The sequence below is a fragment of the Mesocricetus auratus genome, unplaced genomic scaffold, assembly GCF_017639785.1.
Source record: "Mesocricetus auratus isolate SY011 unplaced genomic scaffold, BCM_Maur_2.0 Super-Scaffold_100010, whole genome shotgun sequence".
Lineage (NCBI taxonomy): Eukaryota > Metazoa > Chordata > Mammalia > Rodentia > Cricetidae > Mesocricetus > Mesocricetus auratus.
In genome coordinates, this window is record NW_024429194.1 from 3,485,049 (window position 1) to 3,510,671 (window position 25,623).

General features: G+C 45.4%; 1 protein-coding gene across 21 annotated transcripts in view; it reads right to left on the reverse strand.

The window, feature by feature from the left end:
- Epb41l3 (erythrocyte membrane protein band 4.1 like 3) overlaps nucleotides 1-25,623 on the reverse strand; it is a 211,674-nt gene that overhangs the window by 26,200 nt on the left and 159,851 nt on the right. For 15 of the 21 annotated variants that reach the window (XM_040752870.1, XM_040752872.1, XM_040752874.1 and 12 more), the window contains exons 4-12: nucleotides 23,831-23,935; nucleotides 22,886-22,928; nucleotides 18,931-19,006; nucleotides 16,353-16,571; nucleotides 15,568-15,655; nucleotides 11,130-11,282; nucleotides 6,875-6,972; nucleotides 5,240-5,415; nucleotides 1,646-1,866 (exon numbers count right to left, since the gene is read on the reverse strand). In XM_040752870.1, coding sequence (XP_040608804.1) covers nucleotides 1,646-1,866; nucleotides 5,240-5,415; nucleotides 6,875-6,972; nucleotides 11,130-11,282; nucleotides 15,568-15,655; nucleotides 16,353-16,571; nucleotides 18,931-19,006; nucleotides 22,886-22,928; nucleotides 23,831-23,935 — 1,179 coding nt within the window. The remainder of the gene's footprint in view (nucleotides 1-1,645; nucleotides 1,867-5,239; nucleotides 5,416-6,874; nucleotides 6,973-11,129; nucleotides 11,283-15,567; nucleotides 15,656-16,352; nucleotides 16,572-18,930; nucleotides 19,007-22,885; nucleotides 22,929-23,830; nucleotides 23,936-25,623) is intronic. The other 6 variants (XM_040752865.1, XM_040752873.1, XM_040752884.1 and 3 more) reach the window with 1 other exon arrangement.

Below are 25,623 nucleotides of genomic sequence, written 5' to 3' on the forward strand. Positions count from 1 at the left end.
GTTTCACAGTCATGAGAATCATGTGAGGGCACTGATAATCTCAGGAAAATCGGAAACAACCAGGGGTAAGAACCATCCATGTTTGCATTCCAGGCGGATTATCCCTCTCCCCCACGCCCCAGTTATAAGGTCTGACACGGGCTTAAGTGATGAGGAGAATGCAAATGCCAAATTTAGAACACAGCACATTTGGACAGCAGAAGTGATCCAAAGGCCTGGCCATCGTTTCTGACTCTGTGCCGATTGTTTTGTGAAAGGAAGAGCAGAATGGTAGGCTGGGCGATTTGAAGAATTTTCATCTTCGACAGAAAGTGTTTATTTGTTCAGTTTAGGTGTTGGACATTAAACTGAGTGTCCACACACCCTAGGCAAGTCCCTTATCACTAAGTCACATTCTCAGAAAGGTCGGCATTGCTCATCCGTTGAACTAGCTACCTGCTTAGGAGCCCCATACACTGTTTTTGTTTATTTCTTTCTTTCCCAAGAACATTTCTATGCAACCAAGCACCAGGGAATCAAACCCTTGCATTTCTGGATAACCCGGAGGGTGTAAGACGGTTCATTTCCCACCTACCCCCCTGTCCCCCCCCCCCCCCCGCCTCATGGGCCCTGTACAATTACAGGAAGTTGCTGTAATATCAGATCACTGGAAATCAATCTGAAAGTTAAAAACTAACACTTGATGATGCGGGAAGTCCTGTGATTATGTCAATAAAGCACTGCTGGCCAATAGGAATCTAGATAGGTGGGACTAGGAGTCCAGGAGGACTCTGGGAAGGAGAAACACAGAGAGTCGGAGATGTAACGCCATGGGGTAGGAAGCCCGGAAACTTCTCTGGTAAGAGACATACTTAGATTAACTATTATGGGGTAATTACTTAAGTCAGAGCTAGCCAGTAAGAAACAAGCAAGGCCAACAGCTTCATAATTAATATAGCCTCCTGTGTGTTTATTTGGGACTGATGCGGCTCTAGAACCAGGCTGGCGGGAAGGCTTCTCTCAAGGAAAAGGCTTCCCTTTACAATTTGAGGAATCTAATTCTGGGGAAGTGACATCACAAAGCGCAGCGAATGAAAAGTGCTCTTATGTCAAAACCGCTTTTCTCTCTCATTGCAGCAGGTCACTTCCTGCAGATTATAGTCAGAAGACTAAGAGACTAGACACAAACACACAGGTTACCGACACTCAGCGTACATGTCATCAGAGAAAAAAAAATGGAGACGTGTTTCCTTAGTAGCTAAGAGAAACGTACCATACTGGGTAGGGGACTGGGGCCAGAAACGGACAATAGCTTTGGTGACAATTGTATAATGCGAGTCCAATTAGGAAAAAAAAAATTACCGCGCCATCGAAAGTATTTTTTTTAAGAGATCCATCCAGAACAGCTGTTGAAAGTCTTGTAAAACACATTCCTTGTTAAAAATTTCCCCAAAAAGGTTAAGGAAACAACTTTAAGAGAATATAATAATTAATAATAATAATAATAATAATAATAATAATAATAATAATAATAATGTAGACCCCGACATGAGCATGACCAGTGTAGGGGTCGGGACACCCCCTCCACCCCTGGTCTACCTTCTCAGAACCACTGAGCCATTTAGTCAGGGCAAGGACAGTTCTAGGAGGCAGCCGGGAGCTGTACCTTTCCCTCATGCCGGAGGGCTGCGACAGGGGTGGCTTCCTCAGCCTTCTTCCTCCTGTCCTCTTCCTCAACGGGCTCCTCTTCGGCCTTCTTCTCTGGAGTCACACTGGTGATCAAGTTGGTCTGAGAGATGCCCTTGGTCGTGGCGTACTGGCCTGTGCCAACCTCTGCAGCAGACATAGAGTCCTTCATGTATATTTCATGGCTTTCATTCACTGACGCTAAAAGCAGACACAGCCGGGGGAGGAAATAAAATCCCGAACAGTCGAGTCAGAAGACAGAACAGCAATGCCACACTGTACCTTTTCTTTCTAGGAGGAAAGCACCAGTATAAAAACATCAGGCTGGTTTTGCGTAAGGCACAAGAGAGCTTCGGGGACTTTTGTCCAAGCAATGTCTCTCTGTCCGGACCAGCGCTTTACAAATGATTCACATGTCCATGTCTTAAACCCTAGGATAATGCTTAGCATTCGCGTATCTCTGGTGAGAGTGGGGAGGGGCTAAAGGAAGGGAGGATGGTTTTATCCCCAAGATCATTGGCTGGATGCTCGCACCAGATTCATATTAAGCTCAAGAATTCCCAGCAGTACTTGCAGCAGGTCCTCTGACCACGTGACTGTGTACGTACCCATGCAAGTGGCGTCTACTTAAGGAGCAATGGAATTACTTCCACTGTTTCCCAGTGTTGAAAGGTTCGTCCCTCTTACGGCACAAAACCTCAAAGCATAGTTACAAAGTATTTAACAGTTTTGGCAGAGACTATAAATTTTGGAAGGACATTCCTCTCCACTGATGTAAGGAAATGTTTTAGTTGCCACTGCATTTGAAACAGACTGCCACGAGGGATATGTACACACATTCACTCTCATCACTACTATTTGGGGAAAACAAGACAAATCGCTGCTAGCAAGCAAAACCCACGCAGAGGCAGACCATGCGAGCGCAGGGAAGTGAGGCTCAGCCCTGCATCCCAGCTCGACCCACCCAGAGGCAGACCATGCGAGCGCAGGGAAGTGAGGCTCAGCCTGCATCCCAGCTCGACCCACGCAGAGGCAGACCATGTGAGCGCAGGGAAGTGAGGCTCAGCCCTGCATCCCAGCTCGACCCACGCAGAGGCAGACCATGTGAGCGCAGGGAAGTGAGGCTCAGCCTGCATCCCAGCTCGACCCACGCAGAGGCAGACCATGTGAGCGCAGGGAAGTGAGGCTCAGCCTGCATCCCAGCTCGACCCACACAGAGGCAGACCACATTAGCTTAGGGATGTGAGGCTCAGCCTGCATCCCAGCTGTTGCCTTAGTGAAAGATGCTTCATCCAGATCAATTTTAAACTTTGCTAGTCACTCTTTTAGGGCTTAGGTATCATGAAAGCACGCTGGAATTTGTAAACATGTCTTTTCAAATACCCCACAGTTGACTGTAGACTAAGATATGACCTGAGTTACTATTTTAGGTACTTTAAAACACCAACAAAAAGAAAACAAAACAAAAAGGATTCCAAATGAAATCTTTCACTAAGATATTCTCTGCCTCTTTGTGGTGATAAAAAGCTCATGAGATACTTTTTTTTTTTTTTTGGCAGCCTGTTATACTGCTATATGCAGGCTGCCGTCTTGTCAAAAAAGCAGTGTAGTGTTCCAACATGCAGACACGGCAGCCAGCTCCGCGTCAGAAAAACGTACTGGAATGGCAGGGCAACAGAGAGCGAGACAACACATACTAACATCGTTTTTGGGAAGAAAGGAAGAGACAGCATGGTATTAGTGCATTGATTTCACAATTGTCTTCTGTTTCCTCAACAGCCATTTCCACACAAAGACCACGAGGAAAACAACACTGACAACGACTGTATCCCCCCTGCTCCATCCCCCCCCCACGGGTGCACGCCATTGAACAAAGTAGGGGGTATTCAGCGGAAAGAAAGGCATGAGATTCTATGGAGCCCTCTTCAAATATCGACTTGGAGGACACACAAATTGTTAGCAGAGAGTTTCTAAGGAGCAGAAAGAAAAGGCTTTGGCGTTAACAGGGAGATCCTCACGTCTTAAACCAACTGCAAATGGCCTTGGGTCTAGGGATGCAGAAAGACGCGGAACGGCGGCATTCTCTCTCGGCACCTACCGTGGGTCGTCCCGGCATTTCTCCGCACATTTAATCTGCAGATTCCTTGGTCCCTTACAGAGCGTGGCACACTTTTCAAATACAATCTGTGCGCATCTGCCTGTAGTGTTCAAGCTACCTCTACTGTAAATAATATGTAGCTAGCTATCATACTGTACTGTTCAGAGAATGATAAAACAGTCTTTGTGCATTCAGTATGAATGTGATTTTTTTTTGTGGTTATCTATCTGTCAGTTCTCTGTACGCCTGTCTACCATCATCTGTCTGCTGGGGACAAAGCTGAACCTGGAGTCCTGGGCCAACTCCACCCACCCTGGAGTCACTCGTATTTTCAACCCACATTCCCAGCCTGCATTTGGTTGACTGTAGAGTCAGAGCCTTCAAATACGAAGGCTGTTTGCCATCCATGCGGCCAGCCTACAAAGCCTCTAAGGATTACCCGGAATAATTACAGTGACAATTACATCAGCACCGAGAACGCTTTCCCATACATCATCTCTTTACTCTTCATAACAATCCTGTTGAAGGTGGTCTTACGTCTATTTTTTTTTAAACATGACTAAAACGGAGGGCCACGGAGCTTGGGCTATGAATGTGTTTTCCTATGTATTTAGTATGAGTGTTGCCTCCATACCAGCAATATATACGGTATGGCATCCGCAGTACGAGCATGGCCGCTTCTTAACTGGGGGATGTGGGGGGTGGGCTGAGGGGAGCTGAGACCCAGCGAGGGTCAGCAGAAAGTTACAGATGGGTGAAGAGGGCCCTAGGCAATCTAACTTTTCTCTTTCCATCTAGGCTTACCTATTAAAATTGTGTACACCTTTCAGAAACGTCTAACTCTTTACTCATCCAGGACCAGTCTTCCATGGATCAGTCAAGCCATGGCCATGTGCTGAGCTAGGTACCACAGCCCTGCCCAGAACCAGGTCTTGAGTGTCACCATTGCTGGTACACTCTGGAGGACAAAGCATAACTTCTGCTGTAGGGGATAACATTGCACACCACAGACAAAGCCACTCTTACTGACATCTTGGCACTATGCCCTTCCCTTCAGGAGTTGCTGGGGTCATCTCTGGCAGCCTGTGTTCGACTAGACAGTAGACAGGGCCATTCACCACTGAGATACTCTCTCCCACTTTTCACAAGCTGACTGATAACTTTCATTCTCTCTAATTTTTAGAGACGTCTTTAACTTATAGTTCTTTTCCAGTTAGTCCTCGAGGACCTACCTGTTAAAGATAAGATCCTCATTCCCCAAGTTCTGACGTACTCCAACACGAGCTCACAATAAAACAGACTGGACACAGATAGTGTTCTTTGGAGATGAGAGTGTTCAAAACCTGCCATTCAGCTGCTCAGACCCACATGACACCATTTCTCAGAGTACACGTGGATAACCCTGTTCACATAAAGCTCACGGTCGTTTCACATGCCCTGCTGCAGAGCTACGGAGAGCCAGTTAGCAATGCCTACCTCCATCCAAGCTGCGAGACATGGTGTAACGTTTGCTGGATGAGCGTTCGAAGTAAGGCGCCGGGCGGTCTATCAATGCGCTAGCTCTTCTCGTTTGCGCCTGAGTCCTCCCGCTGTAACGGAACTTGGAGCCCAAGGTCAGGAATTTCTTTGGAGGTGCTTCTGGCAGCAATAGTCTAAAGGCATTAAATTAAACAGCAGAAAAAATTAATTCACACGCAGGCAGTCCTTAAAGCTGCTTGTTTTGCTTTCTTCTGTTCAACAAATGTGTGATGAAATGAATCTGAATTTATAGGAAACATGATCAACACAATATACATTAGCTAGGGATGTTACACAGAGACTGAAGCAAAATAGGGTCTAGGCAGAAGAGAGAGGAATGTTCAGAGGGTATAGGAATGCTTGCCTAGCATGCCAAGGCCTTGGGTTCTATCCCCAGCACTACAAAAAAAAAAAACAACAAAGAAAGAAAGAAAAGGAAAAAAGAAATATTAAGTTGGGTACACACCTGTAGGCCTAGCATTTAGGAGACAGAGATAGAAGGGTCAGAAGTTCAAGGTCATGTTGTTAGATGTTGGCTGATGACTAGGGTTCCTTATTGGCTAGCTCTGTCTTAATTATAAACCCATTTCTACCAAGCCAAGTATTTTCATGTGGTCTTATCTTGCCAGAGAAGGGTCTGGATCTGCTACTTCTTTGTGGTGTACATGGCGACTGTTTTCTGGTGGTCTCTCTCTGTCTACCTTTCCCAGAATTCTCCTTGTCCTAGTCCCACCTATCTTCCTGCCTCATTGGCTCATCAACCAATAAGAGACTGATAAGAGAAACATATACACAGAAGGACACCCTCCCCTCAAGGTCATTTTCAACTACACAGTGAGTTGAGTTCAAGGTCAACCTGGGCTATGGGAGACCTTGTTTCCAACACCACACACATACACACACAAACACACACACACCACGGAACAGGATACTTTAAAAACTATGAAATAAATAAAATGATGAAAACACACAGTAATAAAGAAAAGGTCAAGAGTGGATAATGCAAGACAAATTAAGGAAAATTACTGAGATTTGGTCCTTCAGGATTCCTATCCAAGGAGCTCAGCGTGAGCTGGGTATGCCAGCATAGGCCTATGATCCCAGCTCTCAGGAGGTGGAGGGATGGGGATTAGGGGCCTCAGGACAGCTTGCACCACACAGTGAGGCTGTGTCTCAAAAAAAAAAAAGAGAGATGAAGAGGGGTACCACAGAATCATGAGAACCCGAGTTCAGGTCCCCAGAGCCCACTCAAGCCTGGGCGGGGTGGATCCTGTGACACAAATGTGCCTGCAGGGAGATGAGGGGAGTTCAGCCTGCTGTGGACGGCAGTGAGCAACAGGGCTCATCTTGAGCACAGTGGGCGTGAGGATGGACACCCAACTTTGTCCTCTGACCTCTGTGCGTGTGCCCGTGCCCCTCCTCCCCAACAGAGGAAGGAGAGAGGGACAAAGAGGAGAAACAGTGACCCTGTGATTACAGGAGTAGAAAGGGCCCACGATGTTTTCCTCCGTAACTGTTTACTCCCCCTAGCACCAGTGGCCCCCCAACAGTTCAAAATTTTGCTAGGTAGGAGCCTAAGTATCCTCCCCGTACCTGAAAAACGTATGGTGCTCCACACACACTTTCCAGAGGCGCTTGGCAGCGCGGTGGTTTGGCAATTTGAACCCGATGGTGCTTTCAAACTGTTCAAACTAAAGAATTAAGAACACAGGAAAAGAGCAGAGTTCAGTTTGGTGTCTTGCAAATGAAAGCCCTGCAAATAGTTTACAGACTTACGGTCTGCCATAATTCCTTTGGCTACCTACCGAGTCGACTGTCGGCATGCGGAATTCATACTGGGAATGCACTCATTTCAAAAACCATCTTTTATCTACCACCTTTAAAAAAATGCCTGACCAGTGTGGGTAGCTGTCAACAATCCGTGCGATCACCCACCTCACCAACCGTGAGACACGGGGATTGCCTCGAGATCAATTCGTCCCGATCTCATTTTAAGTTATGTCTCTGTGTTTTGTCGGTGGCATAAGGACCTGACTTCAAATCCTCAGAAATTAAACCAAAAGTAAGAAGCAGTCTATTGCGGATATAGAAATAGCATTTTTTTCTAGCACCTACCTGAAAATACATATCCTTTCTGCACACCTGATGCTTTGCTCTGAACTGCTGAGTTCCCCTGTGTTTTTTATAAGTGCCGACTGCCAACACCTCTCTGTATTATTCACATCACAGACTGGCAGGGCATATTTTCACATTTCCCAACTAGCTGGGAATCTTCAGATGGTGCTCAGCGAGTCACTTAAGCCTTCAAGGTGAAATATCTGTCCTCCCTGTGTGTCATATTTTAGTGTTATTTTCCCGGATGCACAGCCGCTTCCAGTGTCTGCAGGCGTCAAACATCCGGCCAGCAGAGGGCAGACTCACACATACAGGCTTAATCCCCAAGCGCAGGCCTACAGGGCTGTTGATTTCAACAGCAAAGGTAACTCCTGCGGCTAAGCACCAAGGTGAGCTATAAGCAGGCGTGGGGGATATGATTCCCACTGACCTCTTCCTTCCTGCTTGCTGAGGTGACTGGGGGAACCGGGAAATGCGTTAAAGGTTGCCTTGCCCAGTTTAATTTGCTTTGGCCCTTCCCACAGCGGTAGTTGGAAAAGTTGTGGTTTTCTGAAGGTCCGGGTAAGCACTGTGACTGCTGACTAAATACCATCCTTTAGTCCTGCACCTAACATCTAAGAGCAGGACGCCCCTGCCCAGGCCAGGGGCTGACGAGTCAGCCCGATCTCCGTTTAAGATGCTGGGAGGGATTTCTCTCCTCTTGTTTTCAAAATTTTTTATCATCATGCAGTTAAGTGTACATATTTCTGGAGTATACACTGTGTAATTTCAATGTGATGACTGGACCAGGGGTGTTTGGCACATTTGGCACCTCACGCGCGTGCACGTGAATCAATGCTGAGAATACTGCAAACCATCCCTACTACTACTACTACGTGTTCTGAAATGTCAGATTCATTGCCGGCTCTATTTACTGACGGAGCTCAGAGCACTGGAAGACCTTGCTCCTCCAAGCGCAGCCTCATCTGGTGGCCATCTCCATCCAACCCAGTTCCCTCCTTCCGCCCGTGGAAAGCCTCACTCCACTCTCCACCTCTAGCTGCTCATTCGTGGGAGCAGACCCGTTTTCCGCTGCCCCTAGCACAGGATGAGCGGCCCCTGGTCCGCCGAAGTCTCCCCCGCTCCGGCTAGTATCTGCAGAACTTGCATGCCGCCGGCAGTTTTTTTAACCTTTAAATATGAGTACTGGGGATACAAGTTCCTTTGCACCTGCTTCTGCCAGGACCAAAGCCTTACTCGCCGCTCTCTTTCAGATTTATAGACAAGGAACCACCCTTTTGCAGCCTCTGATAGCTCACTGCTTCCCAACCCTTACTTGTTCATAACGCATTTTCCTTGGCCCACTCTCTGCATGCCCCCTGTGTAGCCCACAGAGTTGCTAGCAGATCACCCCCCCCCAGGGACTGACGTCACATGGCACGTAGTCCCTAACGTCCACGGCTGTCTGTCTGCTTCTCCCTGTGATGCTCTTCCTGCTTCCCCTCTCCTTAACTTATCAGGGCTTCCTTTTGAACCCTTCCTTATTCTTTGGGAAATTTATGCCGTGCCAAAGACCTTCAATAGGCTGTACACAGCTGGTGATGACCTACTGTCTACTGTGCAAGAGCTAATCCTTAAAGTCTGTCTTGACCCCAGCAAGCCTACCAAGTGACTGAGCCATTCTGACACTTAAAAAAAAAGAAGACCTTTATTTCATGATGTCTGACTTTGGTTTTCCTTTCTGATTCTTAAAATTTAATGCAAAAAAGAAAACGGTAAACTTAATAATTTCAACCAAGAGAAACTGATGAGTAGGGAGTAGATCTGTGTTAAAAGAATTTCAATCCTAGTTATTTTCTGAAAAATTGACCCAAACTTTCCCTCGGGAACCTAAGCCTCTGACTCTCGGGGAAGTAAAAGGAAACTTCTACAGTCACCCCCCTTCCCTACTCTGCCCTGGAGCTTGCCAGTCCCTCCTAGAGCCTTCCTGCAAGCCTGTGCCTTCCATTCTCTTCCTACAGCCTCCCGAGCCATTTGGGTCCTCTCACATGGTCACACTGTGTAGTTGGATTTCATTATGAAACCTGCGAATGCAAAGTGCTTCCTCCTGCGTGTTATGTCCTTATTTAAACCTTCCACGGATCATGGCTGGCTGTCAGTACATGTCACCAGCTCTGCCCTCCAACTTCCCCCAAAACTGCCCATGCCACATCTGCAGGGCACTGTCTCGTGTGCAACACACTCCACATCTGCAGGGCACCATCTAGTGTGTAACACACTCCACATCTACAGGCACCATCTAGTGTGTAACACAGTATTACAGCTTCCAGCACTCACTGTTTCTCTGCTCAATGGGAAGTAAGTGGGAAATGCCTTAAGAGAAAGACAGGTAGTATTTACCTACTTCTAATGTTCAACATACTGTCTGACAAGAAGCATGATCACTCAAGTTTTCACTGCATTCCAATGAATGTATGCATTATGTGATTATCACATAATCTTTTTTTTTGTTTGTTTTTTCGAGACAGGCTTTCTCTGTGGCTTTGGAGGCTGTCCTGGAACTCGCTTGGTAGTCCAGGCTGGTCTCGAACTCAGAGAGATCCGCCTGCCTCTGCCTCCCGAGTGCTGGGATTAATCACATAATCTTTTAAGAACTATATTTAAAACACTACAATTTCACATATAATCATGTGACTTACTTATTATGTGACTATAATTATGACTTCACATTTACATTAAATATGATTCTTGTCCTAAATTTTAATTTTTAAACATTTTAAAGGTTTATTTCATATGAATGAGTGTTTTCGCCTGCATGTATGTAAGCACACTGTTTTCATGGCTGGTGCCTGAGGAAACTTCTGGAAGAGGGCTTCAGATTCCCCGGAACTGGAGTCCCAGATGTTTATGAGCCACCATTAGGTGCTGGTAATCGAATCCAGGTCCTCTACACAAGCAACAAGTGTGCTTAACCACAGAGCCATTTCTCCAGCCTTATATTTTAAGTTATAAAAATGACTTTCCACTCAGAAATCAGTGAAGAGGTAAAAAATCGTAAGAGAGATGATCCTTGCATTATACCAGAAAGTGTTCGGAGATGTAAGTGAGCAGGGATCTCTGAGGTTTGACAGCCTTTAATATACTAACCACTCCTATTAAAAATTTTAGGTATTTATTAGTTTTCTCCTAAGTGTGCGTTGAGGAGCAGGCATTTATGGCTTACTATGTACAAATCATCAAGGAAGATATAAATTCATTGTGTGTGCTGTTGCTTAAAGAGTATTAGCGATTCTTATTTTTAGTTGGTCTAATTAAAAAAAAGCTACCTAATTCACATTGAGAACTCCGCTCCAGTGTTTCTTGTACCTTCAGGCATAGTATCCTGAAGCTATTGACTTGGGGGAGCAGCCAGATTTATAGGAGGACACATGGGGAGTCAGACTGTAACAGGACACAGAGAAACAGAACTCCTCGCCACAGCCTGAAGTATACAAACATTAGTTAGGAATCTTGATTCTACATTAAAATATGATTTTAAAAGTTCTTTCAGTTAATGTATGCAGTCTGAATAACCTAAAAAGAAGGGAACATTTTGTTACTATTTACTGGAGAAAGCTATGACAAATTCTCAGAGGCATTTAGACATAATTCTCCCTGTACCACAAAGCTTGGAACTCACAAACACATAGCTTATATTTCTGCTTGCATTTGGAGCCTTTCTTCCCGAAGCCTGTGAAAATATGGGTGTACTTACCTCTCCTGGCCGGATTTTAATGTAAAAGTTGTTCCGTTTATATGAAATTTTCAGGACCTTGGGCCAAGCAAATCTGTTTATTCGAAGCCGGTCACGGTATATCAATAGACCACTTGCACAGACTCCTAACATAATTTCTACTCCTTCTGAATCCTGAAAGAAATAATGCAGCGGTATCTCACTTATTTCCATTTTCTGCACATACAAGATTTAGGTTTCCATGACAGAAGTTATAATCGACTAATTTAAATATGAAAAATACTGCTGCAATTTTTAAAACACCACTACAACATAATAGCATTTTAATGATGGTATTATTCATTGTGGAGGGCTGGTGAAGTTAAATCAATTCACCCGAGTATATGAGACTTACAGCACTCATACTGCACGCGTGCGCGCGCGCGCGCACACACACACACACACACACACACACACACACAGAGTCTTCACTATAAAACACTGAGGTGTGGAGTTGCCCAGTACCCTGACTTAAGAGGTGTCATTGTGAGGTCTGTCCCCTTTGAATGTTTTTATCCACCAAAATCTGTAATATGGACCTCTGTGGTGACTCTGAAGGGTAAAAGACCGGATGGCATCAGAGTGTATGTGAGGTGCACCGAAGGCTTCACAAGCAGGTCCCGCCCAGGAAGTGACACTCAGGACTCTGTCTGGTAGTTGGCATGGGCCTCCCAGCTTGGAGTCGCCAGAGAAGTAGAGAAGGAGTGATTGAAACACACCGCACAGGGGAACCTCCGCTCTTCTACGTGGTGGGAGGTCTCTATGTCCCTCACCATGAGCAAGAGGGCTGGATGCTCCCAGAGTGAAAATCCTTTCACTTGAAAACGTTAAAGTTCTTTTTTTTTTTTTTTGGTTTTTACGAGACAGGGTTTCTCTGTATTGTTTCGGAGGCTATCGGTCCAGCCCGGCCTGGAACTCACAGAGATCCGCCTGCCTCTGCCTCCCGAGTGCTGGGATTAAAGGCGTGTGCCACCACCGCCCGGCGAAAACGTTAAAGTTCTAAAAAGTGCAATAGTTTAAAGTCAGATAACTTTGCTTGGAAACAACACCCTGCTGGATATCAACTTATTCCATAAAGTGAGATGACTTGAAATCAGGGTTTCACATTATAACAAAACAAGGGGGGGGGGAATGCCCCTTATTGGAGGGGCTTTAATTTGAAGATGCAACTTCAGAACTTGTAACCTGACATCCCCAAAGTCACTGGTATCGAACCCCGAAAACCAGCCAGTCTGCCCCTGTGGCCAGCATAAGCAGACAGGCCAGCCGGAGGAGGCAATGCGTCAACAGCTGCTCTGTGAGTCATTCTCTTTGCCTATAAATGATTTTACGCCTTTGTCCAAAGAGGAAAGGGATATTAAAACCATTTCCATTATTACCTATGTATGCTCACATAAAGGAAACTGTGTCCTTCACACACAAAGAAGGAAGGGAAGGCCCACCCTTCCTCCTGTGCACCTACTGCGTGTGACTCCCTAAGACATCTTCATCGCCTTCCCTTCTGGCAGCCCGTGGTGCTGAGACCAAGCCTCCCCTCCTCTCCCTTCCCTGGACACCTAGCTGTGCCACACTCTGCTTTGCCCCCATTACTGGCCAGCACAGCTCATTAACTATGACAACAAAGGGTATTTCTGTATAGAGATTTCTGCCATAGCCACAGATTGGGATACTCCCAAGGACTCTGGACATTGAAGTTTCCATTGTTCTTCTTGGGGCATTTCTCTGTGGTGGCATTCACACGCCTGCTGTGCTGGCACTGGAGGCAGACCTGGGGTGTGTCAGTCTGTCCTGATGAGGGCAAAAAGTTCTGTTACCCCTTGAAATCACATTCATTCATTCATTCATGCCTTCTTGCAGCATTGAGGATTTAACCGGGGGCTTTGCTCTCCCGGTGAACTACAGACAGCTGAGATCTTTATGTAGCTCTGGTGGCCTCCAACTCTCAACCTTCCTGCCTTTGCCACCGGAGAGCTCAGGCGACAGGTCTATGTCCCCACACCTAGCCCTTCTCTCTGTTCAGAGTCACTGTTAAACTATTACTGTCCTTCAGTATTTCCATCCATAGGACATCTGATGGGAACACACATGTGTGTAAACACACGCACACGCATGCTTCACAATCTTACATCAAATAAACAGCTTTGGCAAAACCTAGTTAGGATGGATATTGACAAAGAAGTACATATAGATTTCCTAAAAGAGAACACATTATTCAGGATAGGCTCCCCAAGTACAAGACCATCATCACATATGGTTGTTTACTCTTTAGGATGCGCTCTTGAGTCCAAGATGGCAATCCAGAATGTTTAAGGGGGTCTTGAGCTCAAAGACACTTGTGCCATCCACACGAGAGACGCGCATCTCACTGATGGCCAGAAATTAGCACTAATTTAATTCAGTCAATTTCCTTCTTGAAACGATGGAGCGCGGCTTTATGAGAAAAATGAAGTCTACAACTGAATCATTTGTTATACTTAATATTCAGATAAAATCCTATAACAGGATGCATTCTGCTTCCGTAATTCATTATTCCTAATTGGCATAATTTCAGCTCATATTATTAAATAAAAAGCAGCCATCTATTTAAGTTCAGTGGGTACCGCGATGCTAAGTGGTGTGATTTTTTTTCCTGGCAGCAATGATACATCCTGAGTGGCACTTCCCCAAGGATGCGCTAATCTTTATGTCTAGGTAGAAAATGAATCACAGTGCATGACGCGTGACGTAAGGCAAAAGTCACGCCGCATTCACTCAGATTATCTTTTCATGTTCATTTCCTCACCTTTTAGACAAATGGAGAAAATATAAAAGGGATTTAAAGTAAAATCTCACTGTATGTCCTTAGTTTTATTTTGAGGTCATTTTCCAAATGTATATCTGGCATAATGAAGAAAAAAATGAGTGAAAAAGGAACCCACTGCTGTGATCACACACACACACACACACACACACACACACACACACACACACACACACCAAGGATCCTGGCATTTACTCTACTGGCGTACCCCTGGCAGGAGCCGCAGCCATGGCCATAGACATCTTAAAAGTACACGTGACTTAGTAAGTGCTTGTCCTTGGTGATGTTCATGGTGAGCCAAAGGTATCACCAATCAAACCACATAGATATCGCCCATGAAATCTAGAGGTCTACATTTTCCTGTCTAAGCTCACTGTAGGTCTGCCTTGCTCCCCAAAAGTCAACTCAAGAGTTCCCCTACTTATCAACAGGACTTAGAGAACACAGACTTCCTTCTCTTCACCACGGTGGCTGGGATGTGCGCTCGAAGTTGGCCAGCTGGGATTTCTTTATCTCTAGGCCTCAGAACTCACTTTAAGAGTCTGGCTTCCTTGGAAGCCTGCAATCACACCATCTTTTGAGCTCCAGACTGGGAAACTGGGGACATCTATCAGAAGTCAGATCTGTATTCTTATACAGGACTGATATTATCTTGTCAGTGTCAGCCAGAAGAAACAACTCACGATCTTTAAGGACCGACCTTTTGAACAAGGCTAAAGTACAAGATTCCATCTCTAGAGTCCCAACAGAGTTCACATATTTTGTTGATAAATACTTTAAGTGCTTCTCTGTATTTTAACAGTATGTTTGCTCACAGCTGTCTAAATAGTAGACTTGTAGTGAAGGACTCATCCTCTCAATGTTGTGTAGGAAATTCTAGGAAAAGCATGACATAGAGTGAAAGCTAGCCCATCCTCTACCACAATCAAAACCCTCCTGTGGCTTAATCCCAACTCCTTCCTTCCCAAGACGCACTTCAAACCCTGCATCACTCCAGCCAGTAAGGCAATCCCTGCCCTGAATGGCTACTCTTAGCTGCTGTACTTTTAAAGGCATCATATTTCAAAGCACTGATTATATATGTCAGAGAGACTGAATCTTAGAGATAGAGTTCTTTATATGTGACGTAAACTCCCTAAATGCTTAGTAGGGCTTTAAAACAGGGGCACAAACAGTAATTGACACATCACAGATATAACACAGCGTTGGACAATTGGCCAAGTTCAAACAGACAGACAGACAGAGAAGAGCAGGACTGTCCAGACAAAGAGGGAAAGAGCAAGGTATTTGGGGTACAAAGGGTACATACACATCAGCACAGGGAAGGCAGGGTAAACTAGGGCTAGGTCAGGATTAAGTTTACAGTGGAATCAACAGGCAGCAGAGACCCCATGCCTGGCTGTCTTCCACTGGGCGTAGCCAACGGCAGTAATGTAAGTCTGAGCCATGAAGGTAGGTACCTACCTCCCTACAAAGATGAGCACTACTTGTTTTAACGTGGAACGGGGTTCCGGCCACGACAGTTTGAAACACAGAAGTATTCATTCCCACTAAATGAAGCCCAAATTCCAGCTTGTGGCAATAACAGAATCAAGCCGACTAGGGTGTGAAAGTGCATACCTTGGCATGATGTAAATCTACCCCATACATGGAGAGTTTTTTGGCATTTTCCAAGAAGTGCATCTCTGCTTCCGCTGGCGTCATTCCTCTGATTAGAAGAAAGTAAGCGTTAAACTTCTCCAATCAATTAGAGTTGAAAACGGAAAAACAATTAGCCACCTTTGCTCCCCTATGGCAGTCAGCTGCTTTCCTTTACCTGGTTGGGCTGCAAAGTCTCCCCCTTCACTCCCTCCTATCGTGTAAGGAACCCATCATTGGGAAACCAGCAGACACAGGCTTGAGCACTCCCCACATCTAAACTTTCAAAGCTGAAACTTTCCAAAAACCTGCATCTTCTAAAGCACTGATACAACACACAAGGAATTCTAAAAATACTGTATAACGCCACCTGAAGGTCATGAAACTTCCGTGTTTACGAAACATGAATGAAGTTTCCTATTCAGACTCTTGTTTCATCCCAAAGACATGCTGCTGCTACATTACACAACTGCCCAATAGTCTGAAAACACAGGGCATCTGAAGCATGTCTGCTCCCAAGCATGGTGGGTAAGAGATTCCTAGCATATACATTGGGGAAAATAGTCACGAGGCAGCTTTGTAGGAACATTCACAAATGGATGCCTGTGGAGGTTCTGAGAGGGAGTTTACCCACACCATCATTTTAACCGTGTGTGGCCTCTGTCCAACTCCCTCCCCCACCCCCCAGTCTCCCTGCTATCAGAGGTCCCATGATGCTCTCACTGCAAAGAATGCACAGAGGTGGGGGGGGCTCTCTCTGAACCAACCTGTGGCTCTTGTGCAGTTCGACCACTTTATCCTCCAGCTCTTTTGTGTGGTTGGGTGCGAAGCGGAACTCGCTGATGTAGTCACTGCCACACTCATCGGGGTCGTAGTCGCCGAGCTCTGACTGCACAGTGTAGGAGCCCAGCAGGGCAAGGGTCACAAAGGAACAGGGAAGCCTCCCAGACACAATGTCATCGCGTAGCTGCAAGCAGAGGTAGTACCTTCCAGGGGCCGGAGGGACAAGGAGAGAGAGAGAGAGCTGGCGTTAGGACACACCAAAAGGAGTCGGGAGGGGCGGTACAGGGTGAGCACGTTCTAAAAACATGGTATTCATGTGCGAGACATGTGCGAGATCTCCCCCCCCCAAAGAATCAGGAATAAACAAAAACGGAAATCACTTAGTATTCATAAACAGTTTCTCCCAGGCCAGTAAAATCTTTAAAGACAACACTGCATACCCTTATAATCATAAACAGTTTCTCCCAGGCCAGTAAAATCTTTAAAGATACCGCTGCATGCTGCATACCCTTATAATGATTTCAACTATAATCAGTCTAGTTAAGGAGACACTGCCAGGCTGCAGGTAGTATTCAGGGAGCTGAGAAGAAGGACACATCAAGCGCAGAGGGAAAGGCATTTAAAGATGCACTTTCCTAGTATTGCACACTCTCGGAAACCAGCCGGGGTGAACTTGTAACATAAAAGGACGTTCTTATACAAAAACCACCAGACCCATGCAGCCTTCAGGGCGGGCCCATTCCAAAAATCTAGGTGCCAGGTCTTTTCATGTGACCAAGCCGTCCTCAGACAACCCAGTGGCTATGTTTTAGGAATTCTGTTCTCAGTGGCTGCATTTCTGTGAACAAACCATGTCTACTCTTTTTAGTGTGACAACTTCCTGGAAGTTAGCTGACACAAATTCCATAAAAATCTCCCACCTTGAAATCTGGGATTCTTGTCATTATAGGTGAAGAGTTTTAAATGGGGGTAGGGGAGATATAAAAGCATTTTCCACATAGTTCTGCGATGTCCTAAAGAAACTACATCAGTAGCCGATCTGTCTTCTGTCTGAGATTCACAGATGAAGGAAAAATAAAATAAAAATTAAATAAAGATTCACGGATAAACACGGAGGGTAAGTGCTGACACCCACGAGCTTTGACGCGCGTAGTCACCTACTCTACTTGTGAGAGAGAGGTCTGCAGGCCTCCAGGAAGCAAGTTCAGCTACCAGTAGTCTGTGTAATTCAGATACTAGGCTTCCTACACATTCCACAGGTTCTACAGACACTACACAGTAGAAAGGAACTGTGCATGCAGTTATAAGTCTAAGAACATTTAGGGTGTGTAAATCACAAAATTAGTCATAACTAATAATTTAATTCTGGACAAAAGTATCTTTAAATAGATGAAATAGAAATTTTCTCCGATTTCCTGCAAATATCAAAGAAGTCCCCTGGAACAAATTGTCAACACCTTCTGGAAGATTTTGGTAAACGTATTTTTCTATGCAGCAAGTGGAAGTCATTTCTTTTCTTTGAGAATCCTTCTAAAAGGGTGTGAGGTTTACTAAGAAAACCACGCACTCACCAGACACACAGAAAACCATGCACATACAAGACTAAGTCACTTTGGTCATAAGCTCACTACCAAACACGGCAAGGGTTGGGGCTTCCAAAGCGCAAGGTGGAAACATCTACAAAGGCGTATGAGTGGAGAAGGATGGTCCTGCGTGTGTTTGTGTTGTCCCAGCTTCTACCCCTGAATCCAAATTTGGAAATGCTAGCCCCACTCAGTTTGATGTGTTGGGAGGCAGTGTCATTGAGCGATGATCTGATCAAGATTGTAGAGCATGCATAAATGCAGTCAGTGGTTTTCAAAAGGCTACAGGGGAACTCTCTGGGGAGAGGACACGGTAATAAGCAGGCAGTCTGTATGTAACCTCTCACATCAGCACCCTTGACTTGACCTTTCAATCTCCAGAAAGCATCAAGCGAGTTTCTATCTGTAAACCAGTCTTGGGTAATCTGGGACAGGAGCAAGAAGAGATTAAGTTACATCACGTACTCTTGTAAAGGGGGACCCCTCTTCATACTCTAAGCTCAACCACTGCACTGGGACAATTGTGCCTCAGATCTTTTTCTTAATACCCTCTTTCCCAGAAAATAAATCCATCATTTCCCGAAATTTTATGGACACATGAGAGAAAGCTAAGCCTTAGATTTATTCATGCTTTCCCCTCTCTCCATCAATCTCTCTCTCTCTCTCTCTCTCTGACTGCTCAACAGCTACGAAGTATCAGGCTGGTTACGTACAGAGCACGCATATGAAGATATCTGCAATTTAAGTTTTGCATCAGGACCACTCAGTGTTGCTCTATCATTTATGGCTGAATCCCATCCAGTTTGGCTGTGGTGGGTGGGGTGGGTGGCTGTATCTCAACTCTGAATGTTTTCCCCGGGAGGGTCGGAGAGACGGTGACTGTAAGGGACCAGACGTGTGCAAGCTCTTCCCAGAGCACTCAAGAGATTATGTGAGTCTCCCAATGTGCCCGCTGTTCCCAGAGCCATCTTTCAAATACCTGGTGATGTCTTCTGATAGCTGGGCGGGGTCTGGTGGGTAAAATTTCACATTAAATGAAAAATGCCAAGCACCACCTGTGGGGTAGGACACACATCAGAACACATCCTTAGGAAACTACAATCAACGAAACGATTAATCAGTTCTTAACTCAATTTCCAACTGCCTCAACTCCATGCGTTAACACCAGACAAGTTTTGATCAATGTTAACTGAACTGTATAGATAATTTCAAGCCTTATCCCCAGTCAGGTCATTTACTGGCACTTTTCAAAAAGCAAGGGAATTCACCGTTTTGTCCCCCCTTTTCTCATGATCAAGAGACAGGGGTAAACCTGTATCAGATAACTGGAATTGGCTAGATTTACTGCTTATGGATTTCTTGATAGTTCTCATGCCAACAGCACAGACAGAACTGCCATCCTCTAGGTCCTTTCTGCTCTGTTATTGCAGGTCAAATCCTGTTACGATAAATGTCAAGGGACCAGTGCACTTCTGTTTATTTTACGGGAAAGGTTCTGTCATGGTGAATATGGCTTTCAGTAAATGGGCTGATCTGCAGACTGCTGATTCCTTTCTTGCTCAGAGACAGTCTCAATATAGTGGATGTCTGAATGCATCGAAGGAACGCCGCCCAACCCTCACCCACAACTCACTCGGGTCTTTCTTTATATCTTATCATGCTTTGCCTCTGGCATCTTCAACGTTCTCTTCAGCAGCAACAGAGTCAGGCGGACGGACGCTGGCTTCCCCATTCTCTGCACCGTCTGTACACGCCTAACCTTAAAGCATTACCCAGTGTTGTGGTTCGGACTTAAAATGGTCCCTAAGAGCTCACACTGAAGGCTTGGTCGTCACCAAAGCTGTGCTCACGCCGGACCTCTGATGTGACTGGATACTGACTGACATGAATGGACTAATCCAGCTACAGATTCATAGCTCCATGGGCGTTAGAGGAGGGACATTGTGACAAAGGCGCGTACCCCCTCAGTTCCGGCAACTTCCCAGTGTCGCTCTCTCCCTGCTGCAATTGCACAGGCCTCAGAACTGTGGGCCAGAGCAAACCATTGCTCCTTTATGGTGGCTCTCTCGTGCATCTTTCTAGTGTTAGATGCTATCCCGCCACACTGAGCCCCACATCTCAGGAACCGAGAGACTGACTATCAACATAAACTTGAACCAGAAGCACGCTCGTTTTCTTCTTTTCTGTACTTTTCTTCCTCTTCTTTTTTAAAGAAGTAATCTTCGTTTCTCTTACTTGCCTTGTTCATTTCTCTCGGCAGGGATTTTATCAACTCCTGGGCATTCCTTCTCTGCGACACGGCGTCACTTCCTCCAGTCAACAGCTACACTAAAGGTTCCTTTAGTGTCGCCTCCAGGAGCGTCAGGAAAGGGAAGTTTACCTTCCATTGCGCCGCAGGCTTGCTCTCTCATCCGTGTTGTCTGTGACCCCCTGAACGGCTCCTGCTTGCCCAGCCCCCTCCCCGTCCTCCTCCTTTGCCTCCTCTGCCTGTGAGATGACCTTTGGGGACTCCGTGGGCTCCACAAGCCACTCCCAAACACACTGGGCCAAGGGGATCGCTACCCACATTTCCTGGCTCCCTCTCTTGCACACGGGGCAACGCTTGGCTTTGTCAGTTTCTACATTTCTGTCAGCGATGCCACAGAACCACTTACATCTTCTGGGGAAGTCTCCGAACTACCGCCCACCTCACCCTTAAGATTCTATGGTCTCTCGCCAGCTATTATTTGGGGTACTTAATACCATTTTCAAGCCATTCAAGACAGGAAGGCACCACGGTCTTTAAGAATTATGAGCCATAAATATCCACCATTTCAAATACATTTCTAGTGATCTTTTTTTCCTACTGGTCCGGAAAATGCCTTTTTTTTTTTTTTTTGTCACTTTACAGAGTCTTCTTTTTTTTAATGTTCCTATTGATTCTGGTTCCATTCTTATTAAAAACAGACCTCTTTGGTGTCTGCCTATTATAGCGAGCTTGTTAACGGGAGCTGACTTTACAGCAAGCCAATGGGGGAGGTTTCACTGTTATTTCATAACTTCCATCTACTTCGAGGAAGCCTGGATTCCAATGGCAAGTCCCGCGGTGCAATTAAGACCATTTTTGTAATCATCCCCGAGTGACAGCTCAAAGCTGGGAGCTAACCAATAGGAAGCATAAGCAAAGCGTCTCAGCCCAGAAAACCTCATCCCACACGCCAGTTCGCAAGTGACCGCGAGCGTAAATGTGCTGGAAGCGTTTCGAGAAATGCCAGTTTCCGAGCTTTATCCCAGAGATTTCCATTCCTGAGACCTGGAGTATCGTCCTGACCCTCTGGTTTTTAGTAAGCACCCTTGTGGTCCCAGGATGGGAGGTGTGAGTGTGTGTGTGTGTGTGTGTGTGTGTGTGTGTGTGTGTGAGTGTGTGTGTGTGTGTGAGTGTGTGTGTGTGTGTGTGAGTGTGTGTGTGTGTGAGTGTGTGTGAGTGTGTGTGTGTGTGTGTGTGTGAGTGTGTGTGTGTGCACATGCATGTATGTGCACCATCACCATGATGGCCGCCGTTACAAAGGGTCACATTCTTTCCTGGAATCGCTACCAAGTCTTGCTGGGCGTTTTTAAACAGGTGGGAATGTCAAGGAGACAATAATACAATCTACACACCCGTTAAGGCCCCAATCAAAAAGCCAGTGAAAATGTGACATTTTAATGAGAAAGAGAAATTTAGAGAGGGGGAGAGGGGACAGGAAGGGGGTGGGAAGCATCACATAGTCTGGGAAGAGGGGCCTATGCATAAGAGCCTACAGCCCTGCCTCAGCTCGGAGGACGTCCTGGTGGGAAAAAGGAGGTGACACGGCTCCAACACACTGAGGTAAATATCCCTGTACACCCTGCTGCATTTCAAGTTATAAACGTGTGGCATATAAATGGAAAACCGTCCGATGAAAAGTTTCTCAATGCATGACAGACCTTAAAATTCTACAGCGTTCTGACACCATAAATGACTATATGTCACACTCTTCTTATGTGCCTTAAATTACCTTATCGTAAATACGCTATCCACATATGTGGCGGACTGTGAGGTTTTTGTGACCTGGCGTGGCTCTATAAAACACATGAACAGGAGCTCATTCCTAAGAACACAATCTCCAGTGTCGGAATTTACGTAAGTTTGTGACCTGTGTTGATTAGCTTGACACCCATTCTCTGAAAGGGCTTGTTCCACCATTGTGGAGGGCACTAGCCAGTAAAGACTACTTTAAAAAAGTATTAAACTTAGGAAATCTTCACTGATATGAATAAATGAAAAGCAATGTCTCATTTTAATTGCATCCAACCACTACATTTAGCAACCTGCTTAATGTTATTAGCTATTTATACTCCCGGTTTTACGATATGCTCATGGAATCATCTTGTCACTTAGGAAGCAGACACTTCTCTGTTGTCCGTCAAGTTCCATCTCTTTGACCTCCTGCCTCAGCCTCCTCAAGGCTGGGATTTACAAACACTTGCCACCAAGCCTAGCAGAAATCCCCTGTCTTCGAGGGGCTCCCAGCAACCACAGGCAACTGATTTGTCGCCCACTTTCAAAGCCATCAAACGGTTGGTTTTAGTGTGGCTTCTGCACACTGGCAGCAGTTCTAACGTGAGTCATTAAGTTTGGAACTTGACACGATTAAGTGGTAAGTGTAGCAAAACCTGACGAAACTGCATTTCACGTCTGTGTACAGGCAACGGCCAGGTCACCCGTCAGAGGCATTTTAGTTTCTGAGTCGTGATGGCAAAACCAGGTCCTGCTGAAGCAAGAGCAATGTGCTAGGTCGTGCTCCAGCTTACAATCCCTCTTTGAACCATCTCTTCTTCATGTGGGAGTCACCTGAGTGTGGGCCGACAGTTTACCCCGCACCCTGCCGTGAACACAGTCACCCGGACGCATGAAAGAATGCGAAGGAACTTACTTCGAACCTGTTTTTTAATTTCCTTAGCAGGGTCCAGCCAGTTCTGAAAGAGAAACAACAGTATGAACTTAAATCGGAGACGAGTATAAACCTAGTCTGATGATTACATACAGACAGGCCCTACGTGCGGCCAAGAGGGAATCGACATGGGAAGGCTCTTCCCAACCACCAGATGGTTGGGTCAAGCCTTGGGAGGGCACAAACACTAAATAAGGAGACACATGCGTTGACAACTAGTGCCCGATAAACTTTTTTCTCCTGGGAAAAGTCAGGTGTTTGATAATGAAGTCTGACGTTGCAGGAATCACTTCAGTAGGAGTAATTCTTGACTTGTGTGCAACAGAAATAAGTGACCCCGCATGAACTGCACTTTCATGACTGCCTTTTTAGCATCTGAAAATGGAAACAACTCCCCTCTTTGTTTTCTTGCTTAGTTGTGGGACAAAGGCCTTGAGCAGCCATAGTCAGGTGCAAACATCTAGTGATATTGACTCAAACACTGACATCCACTAACATACCAGACAGCAAACATTACCCTCACAGCCCAATTGTTCATGTCACAGCTGTAATTTCTCCACAGAAATTTGGGGGTATGAATACGTTTTCCACATAAGAATCTAAATATTTGCTTCTCACGGGATCAAGAAATAGGTTTAACTATATTGTGAGAAAAAGCCCCATTATCAAATGTTTTCTTAGCTCTAAATCTCAAGGACGAAAACTGAAACTGGTCTACTCTCTCAAAAAATATTCAAGGACACAAGGAAGTTGCCAAGGATTTTCTTCATGAAGAGAAAGGCTAATCACATTTGGGGACCCAAAGGTGTTTGAGCACGGGGCAGGGGTATCCATAGAGAATGCCATGTTTCTGGCTGGGTTTCAAGTCACTTCTCTACAGTCATAGACAATCCAGTCATAGTGGTTCATATTTCTCTGACCTCTCACCTTCTGATTCTCGGTGTCTCGATACGTGAGACCAAAATAATCCTTTTCCAGCAGGTTCAGATGCTCGCACACTTTGTCAAACAGCACTTGTCCTCGGGAGCGCTTCTGTGCAAAACAGGACAGGAAAGCAAGTCAACACACCCAGAAAACCTCTCCCAGGAGACTGAAAAGGAGCAGGGGAAAGCGTAGAGTGCTGACACTGGTCAGGAAGTGACGGACACAGTAGGGCATGTCTGTAACCCCCAGTTCAGGGCCAGTTCAGGTGCAAACAAGTAATGACATTGACTTAAACATTGATACCCACTAACATACAGGACAGCAAATGTTATCCTCACAGCCTAATTTTTATGTCATAGCTGTAATTTTGTCACAGGATTTGGGGGGTATGAATAAGTTTCCTACATGGGAATCTAAGTGTTTGGCTCTCATGGGCTCAAGAAGTTAGTTTAACTGTGTTACAAGATGTCATGATTTCTCCACCACAGTGACCTGTACCCTCAAACTGTAAGTCGAAATGAGCCTCTACTACCTTTTGCTGGAGAAAGACTGTGACCCTACTGCCAGATACTCTGTGAAATATAAACAGTCTGAGGATGGAAGTCAGCACACAGAACTCGCAATGCCACGTTCAGAATGCCCAGACTCAGCTCTCTGAATCAAACCCTAAGACTCCGAGCCTGGGAAAGACTCGGTAGCCACCAGCCCAGGTCTTAGCACTTCAAACTCTTATCACCGTCCTTACACAGGTTATTCTCCTCTAAGTTATAGCCATTAGTTTATTTTTGCAATTTTTGTCATGACTTTTGGTCTCGTACGACAGTATTCAAAAATCCTCTCGACTTCTTTGAGAAGAAATGAGCATGAATGTAACAAGACAAAGATAAGGAAACATTCAATAAGTTGTAAGATTACAGTTAGGCCATACAAACATACGGTGCACATAGACGCGGTACGTTTGAATCCTCAAGCCATCACCCGGAGAAAGGGGCCACAAAGTTAACCAACTGGGGAAAATATGCAGCAGCTGAATCCATTGGGATAACTTTGCATCAATTTTCATCAAATGCTACCAATGCCTTTAAACATAGCCTTGGAGTCTGCAGCATATTAACTACCAACAATTAAGCCAAATTACTTTCCTGTTCTACAGCATTGATACTCTACATGCAATATGTTAAGCATATTCGTCTTTGAGATTCAATGTATTAACAACGAGATAAAAGAAAATTGTTAAATTATATCCACGACAAAACGATAACCATGCAAAGACCTGTGAACCGTGCATGTGACTATGTGTTTGTAATTATCCTGAAAGGTAAACTGCTTGGTCCTTCCAAAGCATGAATGTTTGAGGAAAAGGATGAACTATGTTGGGGGAGTAAAGTGGAAATCACGGCAAGCTACATAAGCAATGGGGTGCTCCGGGGAGTATAAAAACAAACGATGTGTTACCAAATTGCAAGAAGCGGCTCAGAAAACTTGCGAGAGGAAATGCTGCCAGCTGGTTTAGACCTTTTATTTATAAACTACAGTGTTTCTGACTCATGATTGGCACACTGTGAAGTGATGGGGAAGTCATCCCCTATGATTATGTCAATAAAGCACTGTTGGCCAATAGGGAAGCAAGGTAGGTGGGACTAGGAGTCCAGGAGGACTCTGGGAAGGAGAAACAGAAAGAGTCACAATGTAGCCTGCCAGAGAAGTAAGATGTCCGGACCCCTTTCTCCCGTAAGAGAAATACTTACATGGGTTAAATACTTAAGTCAGAGATAGCCAGTAAGAAACAAGCAAGG